The 26,664-nt window shown below is 32.6% G+C and overlaps 2 protein-coding genes across 5 annotated transcripts in view; both read right to left on the bottom strand.

Moving 5' to 3' along the window:
- The window catches only part of LOC105279243 (heterogeneous nuclear ribonucleoprotein 27C), a 41,423-nt gene extending 28,247 nt beyond the window's left edge, over positions 1-13,176 (bottom strand). For 2 of the 3 annotated variants that reach the window (XM_011338889.3, XM_011338888.3), the window contains exons 1-7: positions 12,983-13,176; positions 11,230-11,437; positions 10,868-11,054; positions 7,216-7,298; positions 5,542-5,932; positions 3,192-3,392; positions 472-627 (exon numbers count right to left, since the gene is read on the bottom strand). In XM_011338889.3, the coding sequence (XP_011337191.1) occupies positions 472-627; positions 3,192-3,392; positions 5,542-5,932; positions 7,216-7,298; positions 10,868-11,054; positions 11,230-11,437; positions 12,983-13,020 (1,264 nt within the window). In that variant the 5' untranslated portion in view covers positions 13,021-13,176. The remainder of the gene's footprint in view (positions 1-471; positions 628-3,191; positions 3,393-5,541; positions 5,933-7,215; positions 7,299-10,867; positions 11,055-11,229; positions 11,438-12,982) is intronic. The other variant, XM_011338890.3, reaches the window with a different exon arrangement.
- Positions 13,177-14,423: 1,247 nt separating this feature from the next.
- On the bottom strand, positions 14,424-26,633 carry LOC105279245 (nose resistant to fluoxetine protein 6). 2 transcript variants are annotated; one of them, XM_026971546.1, is made up of 9 exons: positions 23,473-26,633; positions 21,012-21,288; positions 20,190-20,350; positions 19,865-20,033; positions 19,573-19,769; positions 15,581-15,719; positions 15,299-15,494; positions 14,843-14,985; positions 14,424-14,707 (listed from the first exon to the last, which is right to left on the bottom strand). In XM_026971546.1, exons 2-9 carry the CDS (start codon positions 21,279-21,281, stop codon positions 14,570-14,572), a joined length of 1,413 nt encoding a protein of 470 aa, XP_026827347.1. In that variant the 5' UTR covers positions 21,282-21,288; positions 23,473-26,633; the 3' UTR covers positions 14,424-14,569. The 2 variants fall into 2 exon arrangements, with proteins under 2 accessions (XP_026827347.1, XP_019887199.1); XM_020031640.2 differs by lacking the exon at positions 23,473-26,633 and having other exon boundaries at positions 21,012-21,713.
- Between the last annotated feature and the right edge of the window lie 31 nt (positions 26,634-26,664).

The following is a 26,664-nucleotide window of genomic DNA, read 5'->3' as shown; positions in this document are numbered from 1 at the left end:
TTGATATAGATGCGACCGCTCGCGAACGACATGCTGGTTTGAACAAGAGGCACTTCTTCCGTTAGTTTATCGTCAATTTCATCTACAATACGTCGTAGCTACTTTTCAACGAGAGTACTTTAGTTTACAATTAATTTCCATTTTGTAATCAGTGTCATCTACACAAACCACTTACGAATTCGTTACATAACTTTCACTAAAAGTTCTTTCTAAAAGTATCGTATCTAACGCACACGGAAAACGCGAACGACACAAAACGACAAGAAGTACCTCGTGTCACAACACAGACTTTACGGTCAAACATACACTTTGCGGTTGTCTTGAACATGAAGTAAGAAATAACCCACGAGCAAGGCCAAGCCATTCAGCGCATTTCCCTACCACGGTTCAATTAAAATGGTCATGAGGTGGGCCACTCTTTGAAATCAAAGCCTTGCTGGCCGGGTTTAGGGGCGCTGGCGGCATACCCACCTTGGTTGCTTTCTCCTCCCTGATACGAACGTTGAGGGTAAGTGGTATCCGCGTAATTGCTATATGCAGAGTATCCAGTGTAATCCGGAGTTTTTGCCGAACTACTGCTGGATCCAGGTGCACCCGAGCCAGTATTTTGCCGTGAATACATATCACCTGAAACATTCATTCGTAATACGACATCACCTACATCGTTATCGTCCAATTACGTTGATGGTTCAATGTATACAGAACAAGAAACATGTATACAGAAAGTAAAGTGAATTAAATTTCCGTGTGCTTAATAATAAAGGATTACTCAATGTAATTACTTGCAATATATAATTACACGATATTCATGTTCTCATTGTTTGAGCATTTTACACAATATTAAAGAGTTAAGAAAGTAAACATTTAAAATTAGAGTAAATTAGAGAGAACAATAAATTAATGGAATACATATATATAGCAAGTACACAATCTTCTATATATAAAGTAAAATCACTAAATATATATAGTTTACATATATTCTACTGTTGTTTGTGTGTGTGTGTGCGTACTTGCTATTCACATTTTCGGAATTTTTTTATTTACCTTACTTTCTCATATTTGTACTAATATTAAAAGAATTAGAGATTAAATAAAAATATACTCTTAATAAGATAATATCACTAAAAACATTATTTTATGTTTCTCTGTCTTTGCTATACACAAGACTAAATACAAACTGTGTGAATGACAATAAAAGCACTAAGTAGATATACGTATATTACACACACAAGCAAATATATTAAAACTATTGAATTCATAAAGAATCTCAAAGACGAATTGATGCCGGTTATAAATTTTATCTATCCTTTTTTTTAATATACCTACAATTTATTATTACATATTGACGTAAAAATGTTAATCATTAATGTTTACAAAAGAGATTATTTGTTATTACGGAAGACATTAATTCGTCATTATTGAGACAGGCAATAAAGGAAATAAAAGGAGAGAAAATAGGATTATATTTTATGTCACAGATATAATCATTGGATTCCTTTTAATCTCGTTAATACTTTTTAATTTTCAATTTTTATAATGGAATTATTAGTTTTATAACGTGTTTCAGAGAAGATATCTACTATAAAATTTACTGTAAAATCTATTATAAATCTGTTATACAAATAGTAATACAACGTAAAGTAAATAATTTTTTAATAATAAATATAATTAGAAATAACCCAAAGAGACATTGGCTAATAACATTAAAATACCTTATAAATAAATAAAATAGGAAGAAAATACTATAGATAACAAAATGAAAATCATACGCTAAACTATGCTTATATATATACTGCATCATACTAATATATGAATTATTAATACAGAAATAAATAATAGACACTAACCGTGTAACTAACAAAACTATTTTTTCAAGCGCTAATCAAATATAAATAAGCAATACTATAAAATAAATAAAATCACTTTCTATTTATATATATATATATATATATATATTTATATATACTTTTAAATATACTTTCAAATATATATGAAATGTATGTTAAGTAACAACGATAGTTTTATTTCTAATGTAAATTCCATATTCTTAAAATAATTCTTTTAATATCAAATATGAACTTAAGTTGTATTCTTGCAGGGTACATGCTTTTTGCACCTACATATATAATAAATAAAACGTATTAAAATCCGAAGAAACAGAATGCAGTGAAAGGTCTGTGAGGAAAGGAATATGCGGGAATATCACGCAGGACTTCATGAATAAAAAAAAAATAAAAAAATCACGATTTACTGTTAGCTCAAAAATTACCGTTCTTAATGCTTAAAGCGTGATTTCTAATATTAGCAGATAATACATGAGATAATGCAATAGATACGAATAACGACGAGCAATAATGCATCAAGCGTATAGCAAGCATTTCAAACAAAAAAAAAACAATATGCAATGAGTGTACTGCTACGTTCCATGATCCTCATTCGATCTAGTTTCAAATAGGATTATACTCTTTTCTTTTGCACAGTTCGCCGTTTAGTTTTATATTCAGCAAATGATAAAGTTATCTTTCAGATAAAGTGCAGTACTTCCCGAGCTTTACACATTATTCAACATTGCAGACATATTACAATAAGAATTTTATTTTACTTCCTTCAATCTCCTCAGAAATTATTAAATTGCACACGCATCGAACATAACAAATTTTTAGTGTTTTTCTAAATTAATTATAACTCTTACTCGAAATAATTCCTATTTTCTAATTGTTTTTAATGTGGTTACTATTACAATTAAACTACTCGTTTATGAATTATAAAAATGTAAGTAAATGCAATGAAACGTTATAAGCATTTGTTAAAATAGTAAATCTAAGGAGGCATTATAAATCGTATTTTGCTTTATTTAGATAAAACTTTCAGTTAACAATCTGTTATGAGAACTGAAGGAAGTCTACTCCATCACAAATGAAGAGAATAGGGAACATTATCTAAGGAAATGTTGGAAATATTAATGTTTCCATACACTAGACACTTAAAAATTTTGCACAAAATCCGACTAATACATATATATATATATATATATATATATATATATATATATATATTTAAAAAATGAAAATCAAGAAGAACAAAACAGATTACGTTTACTTTAGTTAGGCTCAATTAGGTCAAACTGGAGCTAATTGCAATACCAAAGGGTGGACAGAGGAAAATTTGTTTGACTGTGCTTGAAGACTCACCCTGCGGGCCAGAGGGGTTCGAGTTGGAGTTGGGCTGCGAGGAGTTGGGCTGAGGGGGCTGGGGTGGGGGCTGGGTCCCAGGAGGAGGTCCATTCTGTGGCATATTCCAGGAGCTCCAGGAACCCCCGGGCCCGCCCCCCGCAGCCCCGCCAGTACCCGCCGTGGGCCCGTAGCCCCCTGAAGCGGCCGCCGCCGGCCCACCTGCGATCATCAACCACACAAAACACGTATCACCGACCGCATATCATACAACATCTCTCTTTTGCTTATATCAGTTTTTAATTTATATTACTACTGTCTTTCTCTAACTTGTTGTAAAAACTATTTCAATGATATCTCTATTTATTTAAGAATGCATTTTCGACAGTTTAACGTTCACGCTTGGTTCTCTTGGCAAGTAGCGGAAAAAGAAAAAGAAAAAGAGAGAGAGAGAGAGAGAGAGAAGGAAGAAGCAGACAATAATTATATGCAAAAATTGAAAGACATTGTACCAACCATGACAGAGCATGTAGCTTCTCTATTTTATAATACATATGATACTTGTGTATGATAGTGATACGTAAGCGTGCTGATACTCGTTATTAATGTTAGTACATGTTAAGGCATATTATTATAACTTTAAAACAATAATTCCTATCTCAAAATAAATTTAGTGTAAAGAAATATAAAATAGAAATAATATTACTTCAAAAATTAATACGATAATAAAATTTAATATAAAAGAAACACGAATAAAATTGAAGAATTAAAGAATTAATTAAAGAATTAAAGAAGATTGAAGAGAATCAAGCATAAACTTCACAGATAAGATAATGAGGTTCAATATTTAACAATATATATATATATATTTTTTGTAAATATATATTATGCGTCAATTCAAACCACGTGCTAAAATTTTATTCCTAATATTCATGATATATACTTAAATTGCCTTATTGTGTAAAATTTTTGCAACATACTATATATGATTATGGACTTATATATTATCAGTTATAGATTAGTTTTGCATATTTATGTTTATATTATAAAAATCTATAAAAACTATATAACTAGAATTTAATATAAAATCTAATACAGAAAACAGTTATTTCTAAAAAAAAGTTATAACTTCATATTTGATATTTCTTTTTATCTTAAAATAATATTAAATAATTATAATTTACTATATATTGTAATAATAATAGATAATAATAGATAAAAGCACAAGTCTGGACTGACGGAACTATTTTTTTATTAGTTTCCTTTGCATCAAAGTATTCTATTGTACTTTCTTCCTAAATTAATCTCCAGGGGGCATCATAAAACTTGATCATAATCATACATAATTATACAGTATTGCGTTTTTACAGATTTCTCATGTTCTTATCTTTTTCATTCTTTTTCTAACCACTCCAAGCAGAATGGAAGGGGAAGGGATTAGGAATAAAGTTATATTCATAATTATAGCTAAAACCTTATTAAATCATTATTCGTAATAGACTTATGTAAAGTATGTATTTCAAACATAAACGAAGTTGATACACAGTGAAAATTTACTAATTTTAATAAAATATAATTAAAAGTTTCTCAATGAATTGTGTAGCATTCTAATTAAATACACATATCTAGCAACAAACTTTACAATTTCTTGTAAAGTCGATATCAACCTCGTTTATTATTTCATGTACCCTGTATAAATAATAAAATACTACAATAATTTATTCAATATTTTAATAATACTGACAATACCTACCAAAATTTTATAACTTTATATAATGTTAAATGTGCTTGCATAACACACAATTTTATATTATATTCATAAATCCGATATTTCAAAGCTAAATTTAATTAATAAACTATACTTTATACTGTCAATTAATCAAAAGATTTATCTCACAAAGAAAATATTAAAACCAGAAAATTATCGCATTTTAAGCGCGCTTGGTCATGAACCTTCACACAAATCTCTTAATGTTATTTGCCGAATGCAAATTATATTATAATCCCGTTTGTTAAATTATAAAGTACCACTTACTTATATTTAAAATTAACAAAAAGAAATGAGAAAAATGCAATCTTTCTTCTTGTATGTTATAAAACTTTCCTAAAATTTGCTTGTGTTATCAATGAAGAAAGTAGTGCTATTGAAGTTTTATTGGAGTTATGTAAAACATTAAATTAAATCATTTTGTATTACCGTCGATCGATTTGTATCACCAAATCAACGATTAAACCAAGATCTTAATTGCTACGTCTACGCTATTCAACTGTGATTTCTCATACAAGTAATTGCACTTGTTAATATCGCAATGTGACGCAAAGTGGGAGCAGAAAAGGAAATATTTACGTTAGGAATTACACTCAAACTCACCGTAGCTTCCGTATCCTTGAGTAGCTGCAGCAGGCTGGACATTGTAACTGCTACCCCACTGATGAGGGGGTGGCGGTGGAATCTGCTGCTGTTGAGGTGGTCCTGGAGGTGCACCCCAACCCTGAGCATTGTACTGAGTGCTGTATCCAGCGTATCCACCCGTTTGTGGACTGGTACCCCAACCTTGATATTGTTGCATCATATTGCCAGGTGGGCCCATAGGTCCTCCCATCATAGGTCCTCCCATTTGTCCGTTCGGTCCACCCATAGGCCCCATATTCCCAGCCATCCCCATAGGCGGACCACCCTGTTGAGGTGGACCCCACTGACCTTGATGACTATCGTTCATCTTGCTGGATGAGTCCCGTGGTTCGGCACGTTTAATCTCAACCTGAAAATAGATATTACAATATAAATGTATTACAATATAAATAGGGATTTTTCTTCATCAAACCAGTTAAGAAACTTTAAACTAGTCTTGACGTACTGAAATATTTTTGAAAATTAAATATTAATTTGACTATTAAATATTAAGTATGTTATGAAAACTAAAAACTGTAAACACTTATCTTATTATTTACAGTTGCCTGAATTAAAGCGGATTCGAAAATTACGTAGTAAGATCCGACAGTTTCTGGTCCGAACATAGAATGGGAATGGACAAGTCTAATCGTCTGTACCTGACTAATGGTCAATCAGACAATAAGGAACAGAAATCCGACGCGTCCAAACAAGAGGTCTGTTCTTTATTGCTGAACTCCCTGCACTGGACTGCACTAGTTCAGAGTTTATCTTTTTTACTCCATATTAGGAGGAAAAGGATAAACTCTGAACTAGTACAACCCAGTGCAGGGAGTTCAGCAATAAAGAACAGACCTAAGAAAAGAAATTACATTCCTATTGTCTGTTCTTTTGTATTGTGTGATAGGGTTTAAATGACGTTTAAATGCTGTGTACAAATCTTCCCCATCATATTTCACGGTTAACAAATAGGTTAAAGGAAACTTTACAAATAATAAAGTTATTTCTGCAGTTTTAGACCATTTTAAGGACAGAAATTCAGATTAGTTTTTTAGTAGTATAGAAAAGTTAATTAGTCGTCCTAAAACATGTGAATAAAGAGTGATTACATTGAAAAATAAAAATTGTTTGATTCTATTACCCCATTAATATTCTTGGATCGGAAACTTTTGGATCTTACTACATATCTTATGAATTATAATTACAAAATTTGTGCTTTAATAGTTATTAATAGTAGTTAATTAAATGGATATTATTTTACAATTTTGCCCTAGTGTCTATACCGCTCCGTGTTAACGTTTAACTCTATCTATGAAACAAATTTCGATATTATACTTATATGTACATATTGTAAGCATATATTTTAGTAAAATATATAATACTTATATATAATAAACGTTTTTATATATATCACATTAGACTCTTAATATATTGCGAAAACTATAAAATTAATTTTATAGTTCTTTCTTCGTCACTTCTCAACGTCTAGAGTATAAATAACACATTACACATTACACAGATAATCATACTAATAGATTAGAAACTTTACGTCGAAAGTTCTTATACACTATGTACATATACTTATTTTCTACCTGCTGCGTAAATTCATATATTTTTAGTTATACATGATCTGATGGTGTATTAAGGTTATACCTGCTTTCCATTTAAGTTGACAAAATGCTCGGCAACACATCGGTCCACTGCTTCTTCGTCCTCAAAGCTGAGAAAGCCAAACCCTGTCGTCCAAAGGTGAGAGAACATGATCAAAAAAATGTTCGCCAGTCTTTACAATTAGAATTTTGATTCTATGTTCTTTGATTATTTGACACAATGTGTCAAATATACAATCACAAACAGATGAGCATAGTAATATTTATCGGATAATATTTTGCTACTATTATCGAATTAATAAACTAAATAAACTAAACTATTAATAAATAATCTCGCCATAATCATTTTTTTATATTGCGCAATATAAATAATTTTATAATTTATTGTATTTCTTTTATTTTTTTGTATTTCTCACATACCATATTACAAAAATATAGTTAAGAAGTTTATTAAAATATTATTAATTTATAAATTTTATGTTAATGCAACATGTTTTTTATAAGAGAAAAAACCAGATACTAAAAATAAACAAATAGAGAGAAAAAAAAGAATTAGCATCTTCCCTCTCACTGCATTAATGTCTGAAAAGACAATCATCAGACAAAACGGAATGTTTATACTCAATTATGATCAAATCAGTATCTCTTCTATTTACTTCTATTTACTTATATATTTTTTAAATTATTTTAGTATAATTTATTATAAAATAAGAACTGATTATTTATTTCTTATTCGTCTTTTCTTATTTATTATTTATTTCTTATTAATCAATACTATTACTGTTAATTACTGACTCTGCATAATTCTGCATAAATCTAACCTTATTTTTTTATAAGATTAATGTATTATAACGTATAATATAATTATAATTATAATTATTATATCTAAAATAGATTAAATTATTTATTCAAACGTTTTGATAAATAATCGCAAATAATAATTGTAATAATAGCAATATTCTAATCTACTTTATAGATATTGTTTTACTCATAGCAGTCCTATCTATAAAAATAGCAATATATTGTCATACTATAGTGTCATACAATCACTAATCATGTAAATATTCTACATACAATATGTAATAAAAATCATGATATATTATAATGCAAATAAAACAGATATTACTAAATGCTTAAATGTTGCATAAAAGTTTTATAAGATTATATAATTTTCGTAGCATTTATTCTATAATTTTAATATAATTTAGCTGATTTTGAATGACTAATTTTAAAAAAATTTTTCTAAATATTAGTCTTAGAAATAAACAAACCACGAAACTAGACTACCAATTTCTTAGACGCTGTCACTAAACGCTGTCATTATGTAAGTAAAAGATATTTTAAAATAGAGAGAGAGAGAGAGTTAATAAATGCTTGTATTTCTTATTTAATTTTGTAACAGATAATTATAACATTATATCTATGAGATTAGTGACAATGCTTAACTAGTAGAATTAAAACTTTACCTATATTGAGTTCTATGTATAACAACTATTTTTCTAAGATGTTATATTTTTATTGAATTTATGTCTATTTACTGAAAATTACATTTGATAAATTAAGATAACCAAATATTCAAGTCATCCAGAAAATTCAAAGAATGAACGAGAATTGTTTAGTCAACTCACTGGCAGTTTATTCTCAAATGTGACACGTTTCGACCGAAATCCAGTCCTTTTCAAGTGATATGTCTTTTTTGGTTGAAAAAAACCACAAACGAATCGGTACGCAAAAGTTTGCGAGCGTGTTCTCACTGTGTTCGGTCTCTTTATCTTGTACCGATTCGTTTGTCTTTTTCAACCAAAAAAGACATATCACTTGAAAAGGACCGGATTTCGGTCGAAACGTGTCACATTTTGAGAATAAACTGCCAGTGAGTTGACTAAAGAATTCTCGTTCATTCTTTGATAAATTAGACCTTCCAAAGTTTAGTACTATAATACCTCTAGAATATCATAACAATGTTATATAAATTATATAAATGATTATTTTTTTGGAATTATATAAATAAGTTACTCTAAAGATAATATATTAAATGAGCAATATCTAATAAAAAAAATGGAATTTGTAGACTATCATTCATTACACACAGCAAGCTTAAGCCATGTGTAACTTACGATCGCACCTCTGACAGAGTTTTATGTTTAACAAACCTTAACTACACTTCAAAATCACGCATTCTACACAAACTATGAATTTAATTTAATATGAAATATCGCAACATACGTAAAGGAATCAAACTAGGAATAAAATACGTTCCTATAAAAAATAAAATAGATTTATTATAATAATAAAAAATTGTGCAATATTAGATAAATGAAAATTTTGCTTCCTTTTATATGATACTCAATAAACATTGCTAATACCTAAAAGTACATTACATTAATCTCTTACTATCAGTTCTATTGCATATTATTGTATATTATAAAATGAGGTGGTTAATCTTCGATTTTTCGCCCGTGGAGTATATATATAATGAAAGACAGCTGGAAAAACTTATTTTTCGACCTTTATCTGGCACATATATTTTCTCTTCAAATTTCACCTGAAATTGAAATTTGAAGAGAAAATATATGTGCCAGATAAAGGTCGAAAAATAAGTTTTTCCAGCCGTCTTTCATTATATATTATTGTATATTGTATATATTGTATAGATATATGTACTCCAGATATATTGTATCAGATATATGTACTCCAGATATATTGTATCAGATATATGTACTCCAGATATATTGTATCAGAATATGTACTCCAGATATATTGTATCAGATGTATGTACTCCAGATATATTGTATCAGATATATGTACTCCAGATATATTGTATCAGATATATGTACTCCAGATATATTGTACAGATATATGTACTCCAGATATATTGTATAGATATATGTAGTCCAGTTTAGTCAGAATTTTTGATATACACGCGATACCGGATTTAATGAAATTATATTTTAATTTTTTCGGCGTACGTCAACAAAATTGTTATAAATTGTAAAACTTAGATTTTATTTTTGGCATGAAACAAAAATGTTACATGAAACATTTCTCAAAAAATCTGACTACAATTCTATTAATGTTATGAATAAAGAGATCTCCTAAAAGCGCATAATTTATCGTAATATCATTAACACTATTTAATGGTTTTTATAAGTTGTTTTATTTTTGAAACGTACAACGCGATATGATAGTAGAAACTATGTAAAACACGTATAAGATACTTCTGCGATACTAACAAAGATCTTAAAAATAGAGCGTAAGAACTATTAAGGGCGAACACCACCGTGACAAGTTTCAAAATTTATGGCCGCGCACTCCCGATTTTTATGCAGCAGTACCGCAAATATAAATAGTTTTAACTGATTGTTTTTTACAATATGCCTAAGATGTGTACGTCAAAGACAGCAAAATAAAATTTTATCATATCGTCGGCCTAATTAGAAAACCTTCGAATTCTAATTTTTGAAAATGAGATATTCATTTCGGCCACCTTATCTTGAGATTTTGCATCGTTTAGAAAAGCTCCTGTAAAATTGTAATTTTCTGAGTTAGGTTTTCTAATTAGGCCGACGATGTGTATTATGTCTCGCGCAAAAACTTCACGAGAATGGTCCATTTTGTCCGACCGTCACAGAGGTGTTCTCCCTTAAAGAGCAATGCTCATAGGAACTTTGGTGTACAAATTCACTCGCACTCACCTCTAGATTTCTTCTTTTCTTGATCATACATAATAACTACTTCCATCACCTTGCCAAAGCGAGTAAAGTAGGATCGTAAATCAGTTTCGGTCACGTTACTTGGCAAGCCACCTAGAAAAACTTTTGGGAAACCACCGCTACGCTTTGGTTTCTGGAGAGTGCGTGGGTTGCATGGTTTCGGATCAATCTGTAAGGCGAAATCATCTACAAGACATGTTTTCTCGAAGCTGTCATTTGCGTATGACCAAGCTCATTATTTTGATATTAAAATAGTACAATTTTAGATTTGTTCAATTCTTCAGCATTCTATTAAAATTGTAATTGAAATCTGTTCAACATTGCTGGAATGTTAAGGTACATACTGTACGTCCATCAAGTTGATGAGGACCATTTTGCAGGACCAACGAAACATTAGCGGGATCGCTAAATGTTACAAAGCCAAATCCACGACTGCGCCCAGATTCGCTGTTTTTCATAACAACGCAATCGATAACTTCGCCATAGCGGCCGAAGTAACGTTGGAGATTTTCTTGCGTCGTCTCCCATGATAACCCACCGACGAATAATTTACTGTAACAAAATAAGAATATTTCTTAACTATTATGCGCATTTTCCATTTGTAATTTAATAAAAAGAAGGAAGCATAATCTAAGGAATAATGTACATTGTGATAAGAGTAATACGTGAAATATGATTGTTGCCCAATTTTACTGGAATTTACTTTCGTTTCAGAACGTTTCTGCCGATAAGAAAAAGTGTTTGGGATTCTTGGAGCATGAGTCATGAATACATTCTTCCATCTTTTTTGCTGCTACTTTCCATTCTTTTCATTCTTTCACGATTACTATTAAAGTATTTTTTAGAGCATAACACAATTATTTTTCAAAAAATACATTAAGTCGATTCGAATGAAAGAATGATAATAATAAACACATATAATATTACATGTATAATTTTACATTGCATTTGTATTTCAGTAGGAATACAATTTTCATTATCTCAAATATCTAAATTTTTTGGACAAATACCAGCTTCCTCGAAAAATAAATTGTGATGTCACGTGATATACAAATTTACACTAAAATCAGTACCAATGATGTCACGGAGAAAGATACAAAAATCAATTAATATCTTACAACACTTCCCTGTATCTTCTTTCGCTATCTGCCATTTTAAAACCTCAAATTTTAAGCTACTCGATTCACCTAGCTCCCATCTAACATATGTTTATATTGCTATACGCACTTTGAAACGCGCGAAATCTATGGAAATCCTCCAGAGACAGGCGCGAGCGACGCCGTCCCGTTTATCGGGAATTAGAGCATAAAAATAGAGAACCTAACAGCCTAAAGGCCCATCTACGCCGCCAGACGCAGCTCGCAGCAAACTGACGTTTCACGCCACGCAGCGTGCACGCACTCGCAACGAGTTGAACGTTTCGCGTTGCGGTAACTGCGTCGACCAAACACCAAATTGAAAATTTTGTTCACTATTCTTGGTTATGTTCTCTGCGACTCGCGTTCACCGTCTTGTGTAGATTGGGCTTAAGGACGAGCGAGCGCGCGAATCGCGAGCTGCTTTCGCACGCTGCCCATAAAAGAACGCGCACGCTATCCATAAAAGAATGCGCACGCGAGAGGGGTATGGGAGGGAGGGGGCGAGAGAACTCGAGGAAAGACGAACGCGCGCCGAATTTTCGGCAATCGCCGAATTTCCAAGATCGCGCGAGACCGATCGAGATGGTGCCGGCGTTCCACATCACATCACGTCACATCACGAACACGTCCATTGTAGCCTCTCGGGGTTTCCGGCGTAGACTTCCTCGCGCGCGAGCCTCCACGACGGGAAACGCTCGTCGCGAAAAAAAAGACTAGCCTGCGCGAATCACGCAGCGGTCTCGCCGTCGACGATAGCGGCGATAACGCTGACAACACGAGTCACGAGAAAAGATCTCGCGGGTGCGGGAGGATCGTGAGAAAGATATCACGCGGCGCGATACGTTGAAAAACGCGAACACACGATGCGATGATGGCCCCGCGAGCCCGAGGTGCACATCTGCGATTTCCACGGCGTAGGACGCGACTCGCCCGGCCGCGGCGGTCCGCAAACACTTACCCCTTTTCGTCGTCGTCCATTTCGGTCTTCACTCTCATAATATTTCACTTAAAACTACGAGAATGTTGTTAATGTGAGGGCGCGAGTGGGAATATGGCACGATCCTAAGCGCGGACGAGGGTAATGGCTCCGCACAATGAACGCGATCGAGAACAGAATGTAAACGTAACGAAGCGACGCGCGTCACTTCCGGTTTCAACACGTTCGACTACGCTCAACTGCGCTAGTCAATGCGGTGATGCCAGAACGCGGCCGCGGCTCACCATACTGGAGGGGACGACGCACCAAGCGATGAACCAATCAGCGAAGCGCTGAGCGCACGCGTACGCGGTTCTCGCTTGCCCCTCCGTCACGATAAGCCGCGAGTCACGGCCGCGTTCTGGCATCACGTCGAAGTGAAAATTTGATGAGCTACAACAGGGCCGGCGTCACCAAATGACGAGCGGCACTGGTCTCTACGGCATGCCTGCCTGCCCGCCCTGCGCTCTGTCGGCTGAGGATTAAAGTCCGCTCCACGTCTACATGTAGTGACTATTTTCAATTTTCGAAATATAAAGTCACTGAAAATTCCACGTAAAATGCTTGTAGTCATGCTTATTACATGACTGCATTATGAATGCATATATATAATTGCATATATATAATTAATCCAGCGTAACACGATGTTATGCAACGTAGCGTCATATCGAATGGAATTTATACAATTATAAATTATTTCGTGCTATTAAAAAAATCATTTATGTCCAGTGTATCAATCCTGTGCCCGAAAAAGATATTACACTCGTGCCGGCTCGAACGATCACAAAAACTCGAGTTCCCCTTCAATCTACGGTCCTGCGAAGGAGGGAATGTTTCCTCGCGCAGCGCATATAGGTATCTCGCGTGAAATTTATGCTGCATATTCATCGTGTTTGCGAATAATAATATGTGTCCTCAACATTGCGATATTTACTTTGATTAGGAATTTTAAAGTGTTATTTGAGCATGCAGTTACTCCGAGTTCAATGATCTGTCGTCACGCACTCGAATGGCCGCGTATGCTAGGATCACGTCCTGAGACGCGAGATACTCCGATTTCGAGTCAGAAGGCGGCTTACCAGCAAGTGTTTCGAGATTTTCTTCACTATTGAGGATTGATTAGCCGAGGAAATAATGATGCGATCAATAATACCTGTGACATCTGTCTTATGTAGCGTGATATCTTTCTCTGTCTTTTTCTATCTCTTTACCCAAACAAGCCGGCGAAAGTTCAGTATCGAGATGGAAATGGTGGGAAATTCAACTTGATTCTCCGGCAACTCAACAAACTTGTCAAAAATGCAGATCATATCGATGAACAATTATTATATCATTATACTTTTTCTCTACCTTATCTATCTTACGAGTAATCTGCAATTCGCGATAAATGTATTCCTAAGTAATACAATACATTATTTCTCAATTTATTAAATTAAAATACATTATTTATTTATGCAATCCTGTAAACATATCTGTTTCTTTTTTTCTCTTACACTAATCCATTATAACAATTTAGGTGGGTCATTACAGTCAATTATAAAAATAACAAGTACGATTTTTAACAATAAATTAATATTTTGTATTAGCCTCATTATTTTTTCGAAGAGAGTATTGTTTTGCCAATTGTCTAAATGGTAACTCAACGCATATCACCATAAACAAAGAGACCGTAAAGGATATAACTACGTTTGAGATAGTTTCCCATACCTAGACAAAAAAAACATTTAATAAATTCGAATAATAACAGCTTTTTATAAGGTTATTTAAAGATATTGCAGAAAAAATAGAAATTAATATATAATGTGATAAACAATCATGTAAGACAATTTGCCATATACATACTATATTAAAACAGGAATACATTTTGGCGCTTCTGGCTTGTCCAGTGTGATAAGCGTTGAATGTATCAGCTATGAGGAAGACTCCATAAGTTAATACTGCCAATGGTTGAACCCAACGAGGTGTAAAAATATTATGATAAAATTCTGTCAGAGAGAAAGAGCATATATTATATAGTGAATAGGAAGAACATCTTGGCATAAATATTTAACTTGAGAAAAACTTGTAGCGTAAGTATTTACACAAGGAATGCACATTTACTTTTAAGAACATAAAATAGAATTTTTCTTTCTTGGTTTCTAATTAATGTGAATTCACTAATATCTTGATAAATTGATTCAAAATTATGATTAATTACTTAATACCTTATTTCTTTATTATGAATATGATATGATTAAATAGATGTAACTTACGCAACATATTACTCATTAATTATTGATTTATTTTAGTATATCATACCTAATTGGCTGCCAGTAGATAGTACAACTATTATTGTGCAGATAGACAACGCAGGTATTAATCTAAAGCAAAATGCGTAAGATGCATTTTCGAAAAGTGAGCACTCAGCATATGGTACAAGAATTCTATATGACCATAATTGAAAAGCAATGATTACAGTTAGCGGCAACGGTATGACTAGCATGTGTGACCAGAACTGCAAAATATAAAGAGCTATAAGTTTCTATATGTTGGTTGGTTTAAAAACATATTATAAATATTAGAACAACACAAGTCACATACTTTCGACATTCGCCACTTTATTTGTTGATGATCATGGATTATTGCACCAGCAATTATACCAATGAGATATGCAGATGCGCGCATATGTGGTTTTATGTAATATTGTAAATAATAAGGTATATCTTCTAGTTTATGCATGCTAAAAAAGTTATAATGAATCACTATTCTTTTTGTATATGGTAAATCCTTTGTTTCTAAATAATTAAAATATATAAGAAGATATATATTTTATATTAAAACACTCTATAATATTATAAAGTGAAAATAGAAACTATACGCCGTCCTTCCAGGAGCCAATTCTGTACTCGCCTACCGATGATTGTCGGTGTCGTTAATTAGCGACAGCCTATGAGAGCCACGCTTTTCTCCAAAGGCGTCCTTGCCATTGGCTGTCGCTGGTTACCGACACCGACAATCATCGGTAGGCGAGTACAGAATTGGGCTCCAGGTTCTGATGCGACTAATTTAAAAAAAATTGTTTTCGTCAGCATTATCTCTTGATGAGTGATTGCATTATGAAACTTGGCATTCCAGCTATAGTCATAAAAAATTTCAAGTATATAGGGCTAGTATATTTTAATTGCGACGATAAATGTGATAATACCGTTGATGCTCGTCGAAAACATACTATATGAAACAAAGAGCCAGTAATTTAAATTTAAATTTTGTTTTAAACTGGACGAAACAATGGACGAAACGTACAAAATGATGAAAAGTGTATCCGACACTGATAGTTTGGATCGTTCCAACGTATTTAATTCGATTTTGTAACGCTAATAAAACGTAATCGTTGCACGAGTAATACTATCAAAAACAAGTCTTTCCGTATGAAAAAATGCTTGAAATTCTTAGATCAGACTGCTGTATGTTTATATGATTCATCAAGGAGATTATTAATATATTTATATTCATTTGAATTTTATAAGAAGCACCGTAAATGGTAACGAAACATGGTCATCAATAGAAACTACCTGGTAAAAACTTTTTTATATATAATCAGACAAAACTCATGGTTATACAAAATTATATATCATTTTTGTCCATATATAACTAGATATGCTTATATATAAATGGATATGCTTATGTACAAATGGATATATATATATATATTTGTATATTATTAAAGATATGTAAGTAGTAAAATATATTATTTATTGTAATCTGAAGTCCGAATTTTTCGAACTTCAAATTGCTTGCGTGCGTGAACTACATGGACGTCCATGGGAATCTCTGTGCCGCAAGCGCAAAAATTCTCAAAAAAATTAATATGCCAAGGAGTGTATATTAACTTTATTATATAACTGTCAGGCTAAATCTTAACGTCGTTTTTTTTTATTCAGGTATATACAAAGATGGCGCGGGCATTAGCCCATCCCGCCCTAGAGTCCTAAATATTAGAGAGGCGTGAATGATACCCCCACGCCGCCATCTTGAGGCACAAATATATATGCTACTGCCTGCTCCAGTACTCACATTTATATTAGAGATATCTTTTAAAGAGCTTCGTGATTGGGGAACGAATGTCACAGGATGGGAGATGGTTGCTGGAGCACTGTACATGCGACAATCCTCCTGCACATCACGATTATCAACAACGCGGGGCATTGTGCCTCAACATGGCGGCCGACCAATCAGAAAGAGGGTGCCCATTCGCGCTTCTCTAATATTTAGGACTCTATCCCGCCTTGCGCACGAGCGCTATCTACAAAAACCCCTTGGGGACGAATCATACATAGATGATGCGCACACATACACACAGATACAGAAAAATCTAAAGGGGATGCTGGAGTTGCTAGTAAACTATTTTTTCACTATAGCGATGGTAATTGCAGTTTCGAAAATTCTCTTTATTGCTTGTGCAGAATAAAAAATCCTTTTCCACAAATGAAGTATAGATAGAAAGAAAGCCCGCTCTACAGGACTTTATATTCAAAATGGAAAAAAGTTAAAAACTTGCATTTGTCTTTTCTAACTTTTTTCCATTTTGAATATAAAGTCCTGTAGAGCGGGCTTTCTTTCTATCTATACTTCATTTGTGGAAAAGGATTTTTTATTCTGCACAAGCAATAAAGAGAATTTACGAAACTGCAATTACCATCGCTATAGTGAAAAAATAGTTCACTAGCTCTCGTTACAGCAACTCAGCGGAATCACTAAATTTTCCTGCACGCTAATTTTTTTATTAGTTGCACAGAATAATAATTCCTTCTCCACGATTAAAGTACACACAATAATGAATTGTAAGCTGGTCGTTTTTATCTTCAAAATGAAGAAAAATTCGGCTAGCCGATAACAAAACTGTAACTGTCAAATTTTTCCTCATTTTGAAGATAAAAACGACCAGCTTACAATTCATTATTGTGTGTACTTTAATCGTGGAGAAGGAATTATTATTCTGTGCAACTAATAACAGAGAGAAGCCTGAGAGCGGTCACGCTCGCGTTTTAACTGTAACGCCTCAAACGTGGATATTGAAGTGATTGAAGTGATTCTGTCTTTATTGCTCACTGAATATTGAATAAAGATAGAATGACGCCGCGAGCGTTGGGAGCGTCAAGTGGAACGCATATGTCCACGTTTGAGGCGTTACAGTTAAAACGCGAGCGTGACCGCTCTCAGGCTTCTCTCTGCTAATAAAAAGATTAGCGTGCAGGAAAATCTAGTGATTCCGCTCGATCGCTGTAACGAGAGCTAGTGACAAAAAAGTTCACTAGCAACTCCAGGATCGCCTTAACGTCGAGTAAGAACTCGACGCGTGCACCACATAGTGGTGCGGAGCGAAAACATATATTCCTAGTTTATATAGAATCATATACAATTATATATGAAGGCATCTGAATCATACTTGTGTTTATGTATATTTATACATGATGCAAGACTTATATATAATTATATATTAGACAAATACAGATCCATATATAATTATATATAAAACATTGTAACGTTATATATAAGTATGCAAAGTGCGCATCTTATATGTAGCAGTTATTGCATTTATATATAAATATATATAACGTTCTATACTTTGTCATTTATAATTATATATTTTCTGCACAGATTATGTATAATCTTGTATAAGTATATTCAATTCTGCATGAATATACATGCAAAATTTTTTACCGGGTACTTAAAAAACGGCAGAGTACGAAATGACAGAATTTAACCTTCAAGCGGTCGCGCGGCGTCGAAAAGACCGCACCCGGCAATTCCTTTAAATTCCTTTAAATAAAAATATTGCCTCTTGCCGCATCGTAGGGATTTCTCATCTCTAATAGCGCAACCGCTTGAAGGTTAAATGAGCCAAAACTGAAGAAAGTGGTCGTAAAAGAATCGAATCAAGATATTGCTCACCACTTCTTTCGGTTCGAAAGGAATTATGTCAAGATATTCATACTAGAAGGTTAATTATTATCTAGGATTTCTGACTCGTGTGCGAAACGGGATTCTATACTACCTGAAAGTCAAGGTCGTTTGATCGCTTTCGTACAATAATGAACCGACGTAATGAATCCAAGATTATATGCGACTTCTTGGCTAGAAAAATCATCACAATGCTTGTATAATTATATAGCTTAATCTCTAGCTCCGTGTGATTTCTAAAATACCCACTTTTCAAAACTTAAATTGGCGAAAGAAAATCGTTACACTATTCAGGATACCCAAAGGATTTCGATCGATTTTGCAGACGATTCCGAAAATGGAATACAGAGATTGCTTTAAAAAATTTTTTAATCGCTTACAGTGTTGCATTGACTCAGGAGTATATTTTCAATAAAAGAAAATAAAAAGAAAGAATAATTGATAGCTTGTATATTTTTCGGTATCAGTCGCATCAGAGCTTAGGGGTACGGTCCAAGTCACGCTTCGAAGCGCTTCTAAACACTTTCCATCCTTTTCCTTCTGTCAAATGAAAAGAAGATAGCAAGTGTCTAGAAGCGCTTCGAAGCGTGACTTGGACCGTACCCTAGATCATGTAATAAGTAATAACTTACCGTGGTAATATCAACAAAACAGGCATTATATTATAAGAATATGCTGCAACAAATGGTATCAAACAGCTAGCAATCGTTAGCGTCCCGAGAAAAAAATATCCAATTTTACGCGACATGCGCCAGAATGCGTAAATTATAAATTGGTTAAGAATGAAAAATTGAAAATTCGCGGATAAATACCATGACTGAAACATACACTGAAATTGATAAACACAATTTAGCTATATGTGTATAAATAACTTCAACGATTATTTCGCATGTACATTAACTAATTTAAACACATATTCCTTACCATTTCTGTCGATTTTACATAATTGTTAATGTATAACAGATTCGTCCACCAATTAGTAGCACATCGTATGCTTTCTTTTTCGATTTCATGCTTCCAAAAAGGTCCCGAACCGAGAAATGGCAAGATCCAAGCGTGAAAAAAGATTACTGTCATGTAAGATGGCGTTAATCTGTCAATATACATAAAACAAAAATAGTTTTAACGTGAAGTATTTTTATTTAATAACTTAAAAAAATTAAGATTTTGAAATATAAAATATTACACACGCGCACACATGATTTTAAATAGTGAAACCAAATAAAAGAATCATTGCTGTCATATTTACCTGAAATATCTGGATAGGACGTTGTTGAAAAAATTGAGTTGTTTCTTTCGATCTAGGTTCTTTAATAATTGATATGTGACTAAAATAGCAGATGCGGTAAAGAATATATCTATTATCACAGCGCCATTTGCATAGAAAATATATATTAGCATAACGGAACACTACAAAATATATTGTAAAATAAGTTAAGAATATGTTATAAAAATCAAACGAAACATTTTTGACGAAATTTGACAGCTAAATAAAGTTGATTTTAGATGTGCAAATTCGATGTTTTTCTTTGAAGAAATTGAGCCTTCATTTATTTTCTTTTTTTCGAAAGAAGATTCGTCAACTGCCTGATAGTTGGATAAAACTGATGGCGAATATTTCGAAGATTGACATGTTTATTATTTTTTTTTGTAATGAAGGTTCAATTTTTTCAGAAAAGTGCCGAATTCGGCGATTAACTTAAATCACAGAAAATTGACGTTAACCGAAGACATTTATGGAATGTAATAATTTTGCTTTAAGTCAAGTTTAATGAATCGAACATTAAATTTAAAACAGGTCGTGAAACCGGGCCTGATTGCAACTTTCTCTTTGCTATTCAATAAAACATAATGATATCGATTTCATAATAAAAAAAGATTTGATAATTTTACATGTCATAATATATTATATCCAATTGCTTCAAACATTTAGTTTTTTCAGACAATATGCCATAGAACACAGAACATGGGACAAGTTAACAATGAAATATAGAACGTTAAAATATTATTATAATATTAAGAAATACCTACATTATTACCTATATTATGTCTAAAATTGCAGAGCACTTACTCTTTCAATGTCAAAGAAATTGTTCGTCGGATTAGCATAATATTGTAGCGTAAAATGTCCAGTCATTATAGACACGGTCAAAATAAATCGCAATAGATGTATGCTATCCATCCCTGGATGAAAGTAATTCTTTTGGGAAATAGTTTTCCAATTTCTCCGAGCTGAGAAGCAAAGTATAGTCTTTCGAAACCATGATATACTTGATTCATTATTGTTCACTTCATTGTCCAACCAAGTTGCAACGATTATTAAAATCAGCAAGCTCAACATTAAAATGCTAAAACCAAAAGTTATCAGAGCGTTGTATAATTAAGAACTTCATACTATATAAATTACATAAATCTTAATAAAATTTAGCACAAATGTACATTTCTACATTTATAAATTTCAAAATTAAGATTATTTAAGGTAAAAGTCCCAATGACTAACCACGTCCCATTACCTAGCCATTGATGGGAATTATATTTTTTCTTAAGCTGTATATACAATATTAGGAAGATATTGTTACTGATTTATCTTATTCGATTATTAAGTGTCTTATATAAAAAATTGTGTTTCAAAACGTTTTGTTTAAAATATAAGAAGAATGGTTTTTATTATCACAAACGAGTGCACCGCGAATGTTGTTAGATTCCTTGCAATTTTATTAAGAAAAGTGCAGTACTTGTTAAGATGATAATTATCATAATATTAGGTTAATCTGCGTAAATAAAATAGCTATAGAATCTTAAAATTATAATTAGTAAGTAGAAAAAGAAAAATTTGATATTTAAATTATTTTTCAAATAATATATATTCGAAGATTCCTTCGTTGCTTCGAAGTCATTCGAAGCTTCGAAGTTATCGAACTTCGATCAAAAATAATAGGCCTACTTATCAGTACAAAAAAATTGTGCCTGCCCAATAATTAACTGCCCAGTAAGCAAACTGTCAGCAGTATGTCGACAGATTGGCAGCAGATTTAATCAGAATAATGCAACAGATTCGGTACCATCTGTGTCCGCATTAAGATTGTGTTCTGCCAGCAGATTCTGCTAACATGATCTGACAGCAGATTGGCGACAGAAACCGAGCAGAGCCTGCCGACATAACCTGGCGGCAGATTGGCGGCAGAAATAGAGCAGGATCTGCGCAGTGTAGTTGGCAGCAGATTTGGAGCAGAAATCGAGCAGGCTCTGCGAGAAAGTGCCGTAGTAGTACAAATTTATTGGAGCAATATTGGTTAACAATATAAATCTAATTTTTTATGTGGGGTATGAATTAATTTCTTATATTGGTCCACTATTGTAAAGTAATCTGTTTTTTTAATCAATACTTAATTTGATTAAATTGGCAAATTTAATGCCTTCAGATTGCTTGCGGCGTGTGTGGACGTTGTCCATGAGAACCTCTGTGCCGCAAGTACAAAAATTCTTAGAAAAATTAATATTATTATGTCAAGACACATATATTAACTTATATAACTGTCAGGCTAAATCTTAACGTCGAGTAAGAACTCAACATGTTCACCACCTAGCGGTGCGGAGCGAAAACGCATATTCCTAGCCGTGTAAATTTGAATAGTGTCAAAAGCTGCAGATCCTGTTCGGTTTCTGCCGCCAACCTGGCGCCAGGTTATGTCGGCAGGCTCTGTTCGGTTTCTGTCGCCAATCTGCTGCCAACTACACTGCGCAGATCCTGCTCTATTTCTGCCGCCAATCTGCCGCCAGGTTATGTCGGCAGACTCTGTTCAGTTTCTGCCGCCAATCTGCTGTCAGATCATGTTATAAGCAGGATCTGCTGGCAGAACACAAGCTTAATGCGGACACAGATGGTACCGGATCTGTTGCATTATTCTGCTTCATATCTGCTGCCAATTTGTCGGCATACTGCTGACAGTGTACTTACTGGGTGGATTTTGTACCCAATCTGTGGCCTCTCTGCTCACATATTTTGTCGAACAGATTTTGCCAATGTCTGTTCTTCGCAGGTTTGGCTGACTGGGCGAATCGATTAGTTATCGGGCAAGCTTTCAACTTCGGGTCGCATGTCCTAATATCTAACTACCGATATGTGCTCGAGTTTTCGAGCTTCGTTTTAACGTTTTTTTTGGAAACTTACATTTTAATTAAATTTTACTTCAATACTGTAAAAACTGTGAAAGTTCTTTGTTTCTATATGATACAAAATGGTAATATCTTTCTGTATATGCAAGCTATTTTTAATAAAAATCTTAATATTTCGTTAAAGTTTAGATATATATTGTCTTTGTATTTCTAAAGTGGCCAGTTATTGGGACTTTTACCTTATGCACAGTAATTAAATTAGAATATTTTTTCACTTAATTACACTTTAACTTGTAAATTACACTTGTTTTCACGATTACGGATGTTGTAAAATATTGTGTAAAAGTTTTGAATAATTAATATAAAGTGTAAGAATAAATTTTGTTTGTATAACTTTTGTTAATATCATCCATTACCAATAAATCCTTGCGCCAGCAACAGAATTAGATGCTTCTACAGCCGCTTGGCAAAAATTTTTGTCAACAGTTATCTGTATCTCGATATTATTTTTCTTATTGATCTTTTCTATAGAGCTCTTTAGCACTGTTTCCACGTCTTCTGCACTACAAGCTGATGGTACGCAGAGAGCTAATTGCAGGAAATCTCGACGAATACGATGAGGATTTCCTCGTTCCTATATATACCATTACACAATTGAATCAAATAAAATAAAAAATTGTTTCATTTGCCTATATAATTGCGATACATATCAAAATTATATTAGGTAGATAGTTCACACACACATGATAACATATACCTCTATTGCGTCCCAGAAAGATCCTTTTGGATCGAAATCTGATGTAAATGGCTTATGAACAATGTTACGAGACACTGATATCTTTTTCCTTTGATGCTGAAGATCGACTAAACAATATCTACCAGTAATTTTATCATTGCCACTATTTTCTCTAACATCAACTTGCAAATTGTAACATTCATCAAAATTACCCAAATGTTTCGTATTACCGTACAATATCCCATCCGGATATTTTGATGAAGCATCGAACACTAAAGATTAATTTTATAGCTTTATGTTGTGAATATATTACGAAGCGCGTTATAAAGAGAATGAAGGCCAATAGAATTTAGAAAATATTTAAATATCTTAAATATTTTTAGAATAGAATTTATATTACAGAAATATTTGAATAGTTTTCCCTGATAAAGATCTTGTTCCAAAAGTTTTTGAAATGAAAACTTTCGTTTTGATAATATGATTTATTGATGCAAACTTTAATATTATTTGTAACTTACTTTGCATAGCCCATAAAGTTTCATTTCGTAACTCCTTTAAGAACAGTCGAACATCTTTTTTGCACTGTCCATTTGGCAAGTATTCTGACTGAGCAAAAGTTATAGGTAATAATGGTAAATTCATGGGATAAAATACTTTCTTATGTATAAAATATTGTTCGTTATGATAATTAATTTCTGAAATATCTTTTGGATCTGCCCACTTGTTAGAATAATTTTTCGTTTTACATTGTTTCAGCGCGGAACAGCTCTGTTCAAACTGTTCAAAGCTGTGCGAACTTGATATTCCTAACAATACTACTATGCTAACGTAAGAAAGCATGTATATCAACATTATTGATCGATGACGATAGCCTGACAACTCACGAACACGCGGTAAACTGAATTCCATTTCAGAGACTTCTATTATATATAGTCATGTTACCCTACTACATCACAAAGAGGAAGACTGTTCATTAACATCTCATGTTTTGAAATAATTAAGACACAAACCAAGGTTAAATGACTCCGAAGGAACATTCACACATTTCATTTAACGCATAATTGGTACATTATATTAAGCAGCTGTATAAAGATGATTTTTATTGGATTTCGAAAATAAAAAAATTCTTGAAATTATTTATATTTATATGACGCGCATTAGAGCAGATAATACTGATATTTTGATAAGATATATCTAAAAACTTTACAAAGAAAACGGTAATATTTTCAAATTTCTAAGAATTATTTATATTTCTAAGAAAAAATTACAAAATTCTTGGAATTACATTTATATTCATTAAATACCCATTAGCAGATACTGATGTTTTAATAAGTTCTATCTAAAAACTGCTTTCAAAATACAAGATAAAAGATGCCAAGTACATGCGCTGCAGATTACTTGACTTGCTATATTTTTCTAGAAAAAAATGATACCAAAATTTGGAATTTTGCAAAATTAAAAAGATATTAAATACAAAAGGCGATGCCATTAGATCGAGTAACATGTAAATAAAGTACCACAATAGTAAGCATTCTTACTTTCTTTTTACTTATTTAACTATTAGGTTGTTGCATACTTTCTGTCGTATTTTAAGCGCTTATCGTCAATGCGCAATGATATTCGAACTGCACTACTAAATAGTGTGCATAGGTAGTATGCAACCAATCTAGCAGCGCAGTTAAAATCAAATCTAATAATTTTTTGCGTGTTGAAGATAAGCGTACAAAATGTGACAGAAATTATTCAACAACCTAATATTTTCTTATTGCACTCTCTCTCTCTCTCTCCCTTTCTTTTTTCTTTCTCTTTCTTCTTTCTCCTCTATTAAAATAGATTCAAATAATCTGCGACACATAATTTGGCGTCTTCTTTTACCTTGTTTTTAAAAGATAGTATTTCAAAAATCTATTTTTAGTACATTAATAGTTACATTTATATATTTATGGTTGCAGTTTTGCTCGAGATATCTTCTTCCTCAATACATAAACATTTTGTGCGAAACAAAACATGTTTATGTATTTATTAATATACATTTATTAATATGTAATACAGTTGATGATATCATATACATCAACTTTATTGATGTGATAATCATTGTAGTGAAACATTCTAAAATTGTAGTCACCCATTAATATATCATTTAATTGCTTTTCAAACTAAATATAGGCAGGTAAAATCTTGGTTGACATTTCGAAATATTTAGCCTGTTACGCTTGAAATTTGTCACCCTGTATAAAATTAAGTTATATGTAATCAGTACTTTTTTTTATCAGTTTTTAATTGTAAATGTAATTGTATAAAAAAAAGAACATAATAGCTGATTGCATGGACAACTAGTAGTATTGCTGCCCCCATATAATATGTCTATTGTTGTACTTCTCAGAAAAAGCTAATAATAGGCCAATAGGTAATTCTCAATCCATTGGCCTTCACGATACTCATCACATGACTATGATTCATGTATCTCCCAAAAAAGTGAACAATACAGGAAATTCCATTACTACTTTTCTTGATTCAAATTAATTCAAATTAATTCATAATTATAAAGGTACACGTGTGTGTAGGCAACATATTCTTCCAGAATGATGAAACCATTAGGTTTTAAGGAAGTCGTCAGATTTTTCAGAATGTCGTAAGATTGATTCGCTATAATAATTGTAAATTAAAAAATTTTGATATAATGTTGAATTAAAATTAATACATGCTGCCCCCGCATCACAATGCGCATCCTTTAAGTAACATGACTCAACAATGACGAACAATTACAGCGTTTTATTTTCTCTTTTGTCATCTTGAAATAGTACGGCTCAATAATGTATTCAATAAAGTTTTTAAATGCTGAGCGCGCTGAGAGAAACAATGAAGAAAGGTA

The sequence above is a fragment of the Ooceraea biroi genome, chromosome 7, assembly GCF_003672135.1.
Source record: "Ooceraea biroi isolate clonal line C1 chromosome 7, Obir_v5.4, whole genome shotgun sequence".
NCBI classification, from domain to species: Eukaryota; Metazoa; Arthropoda; class Insecta; order Hymenoptera; family Formicidae; genus Ooceraea; species Ooceraea biroi.
Note: the sequence above shows the minus strand (reverse complement) of the source record. Positions and strands in the feature narration are given on the sequence as shown.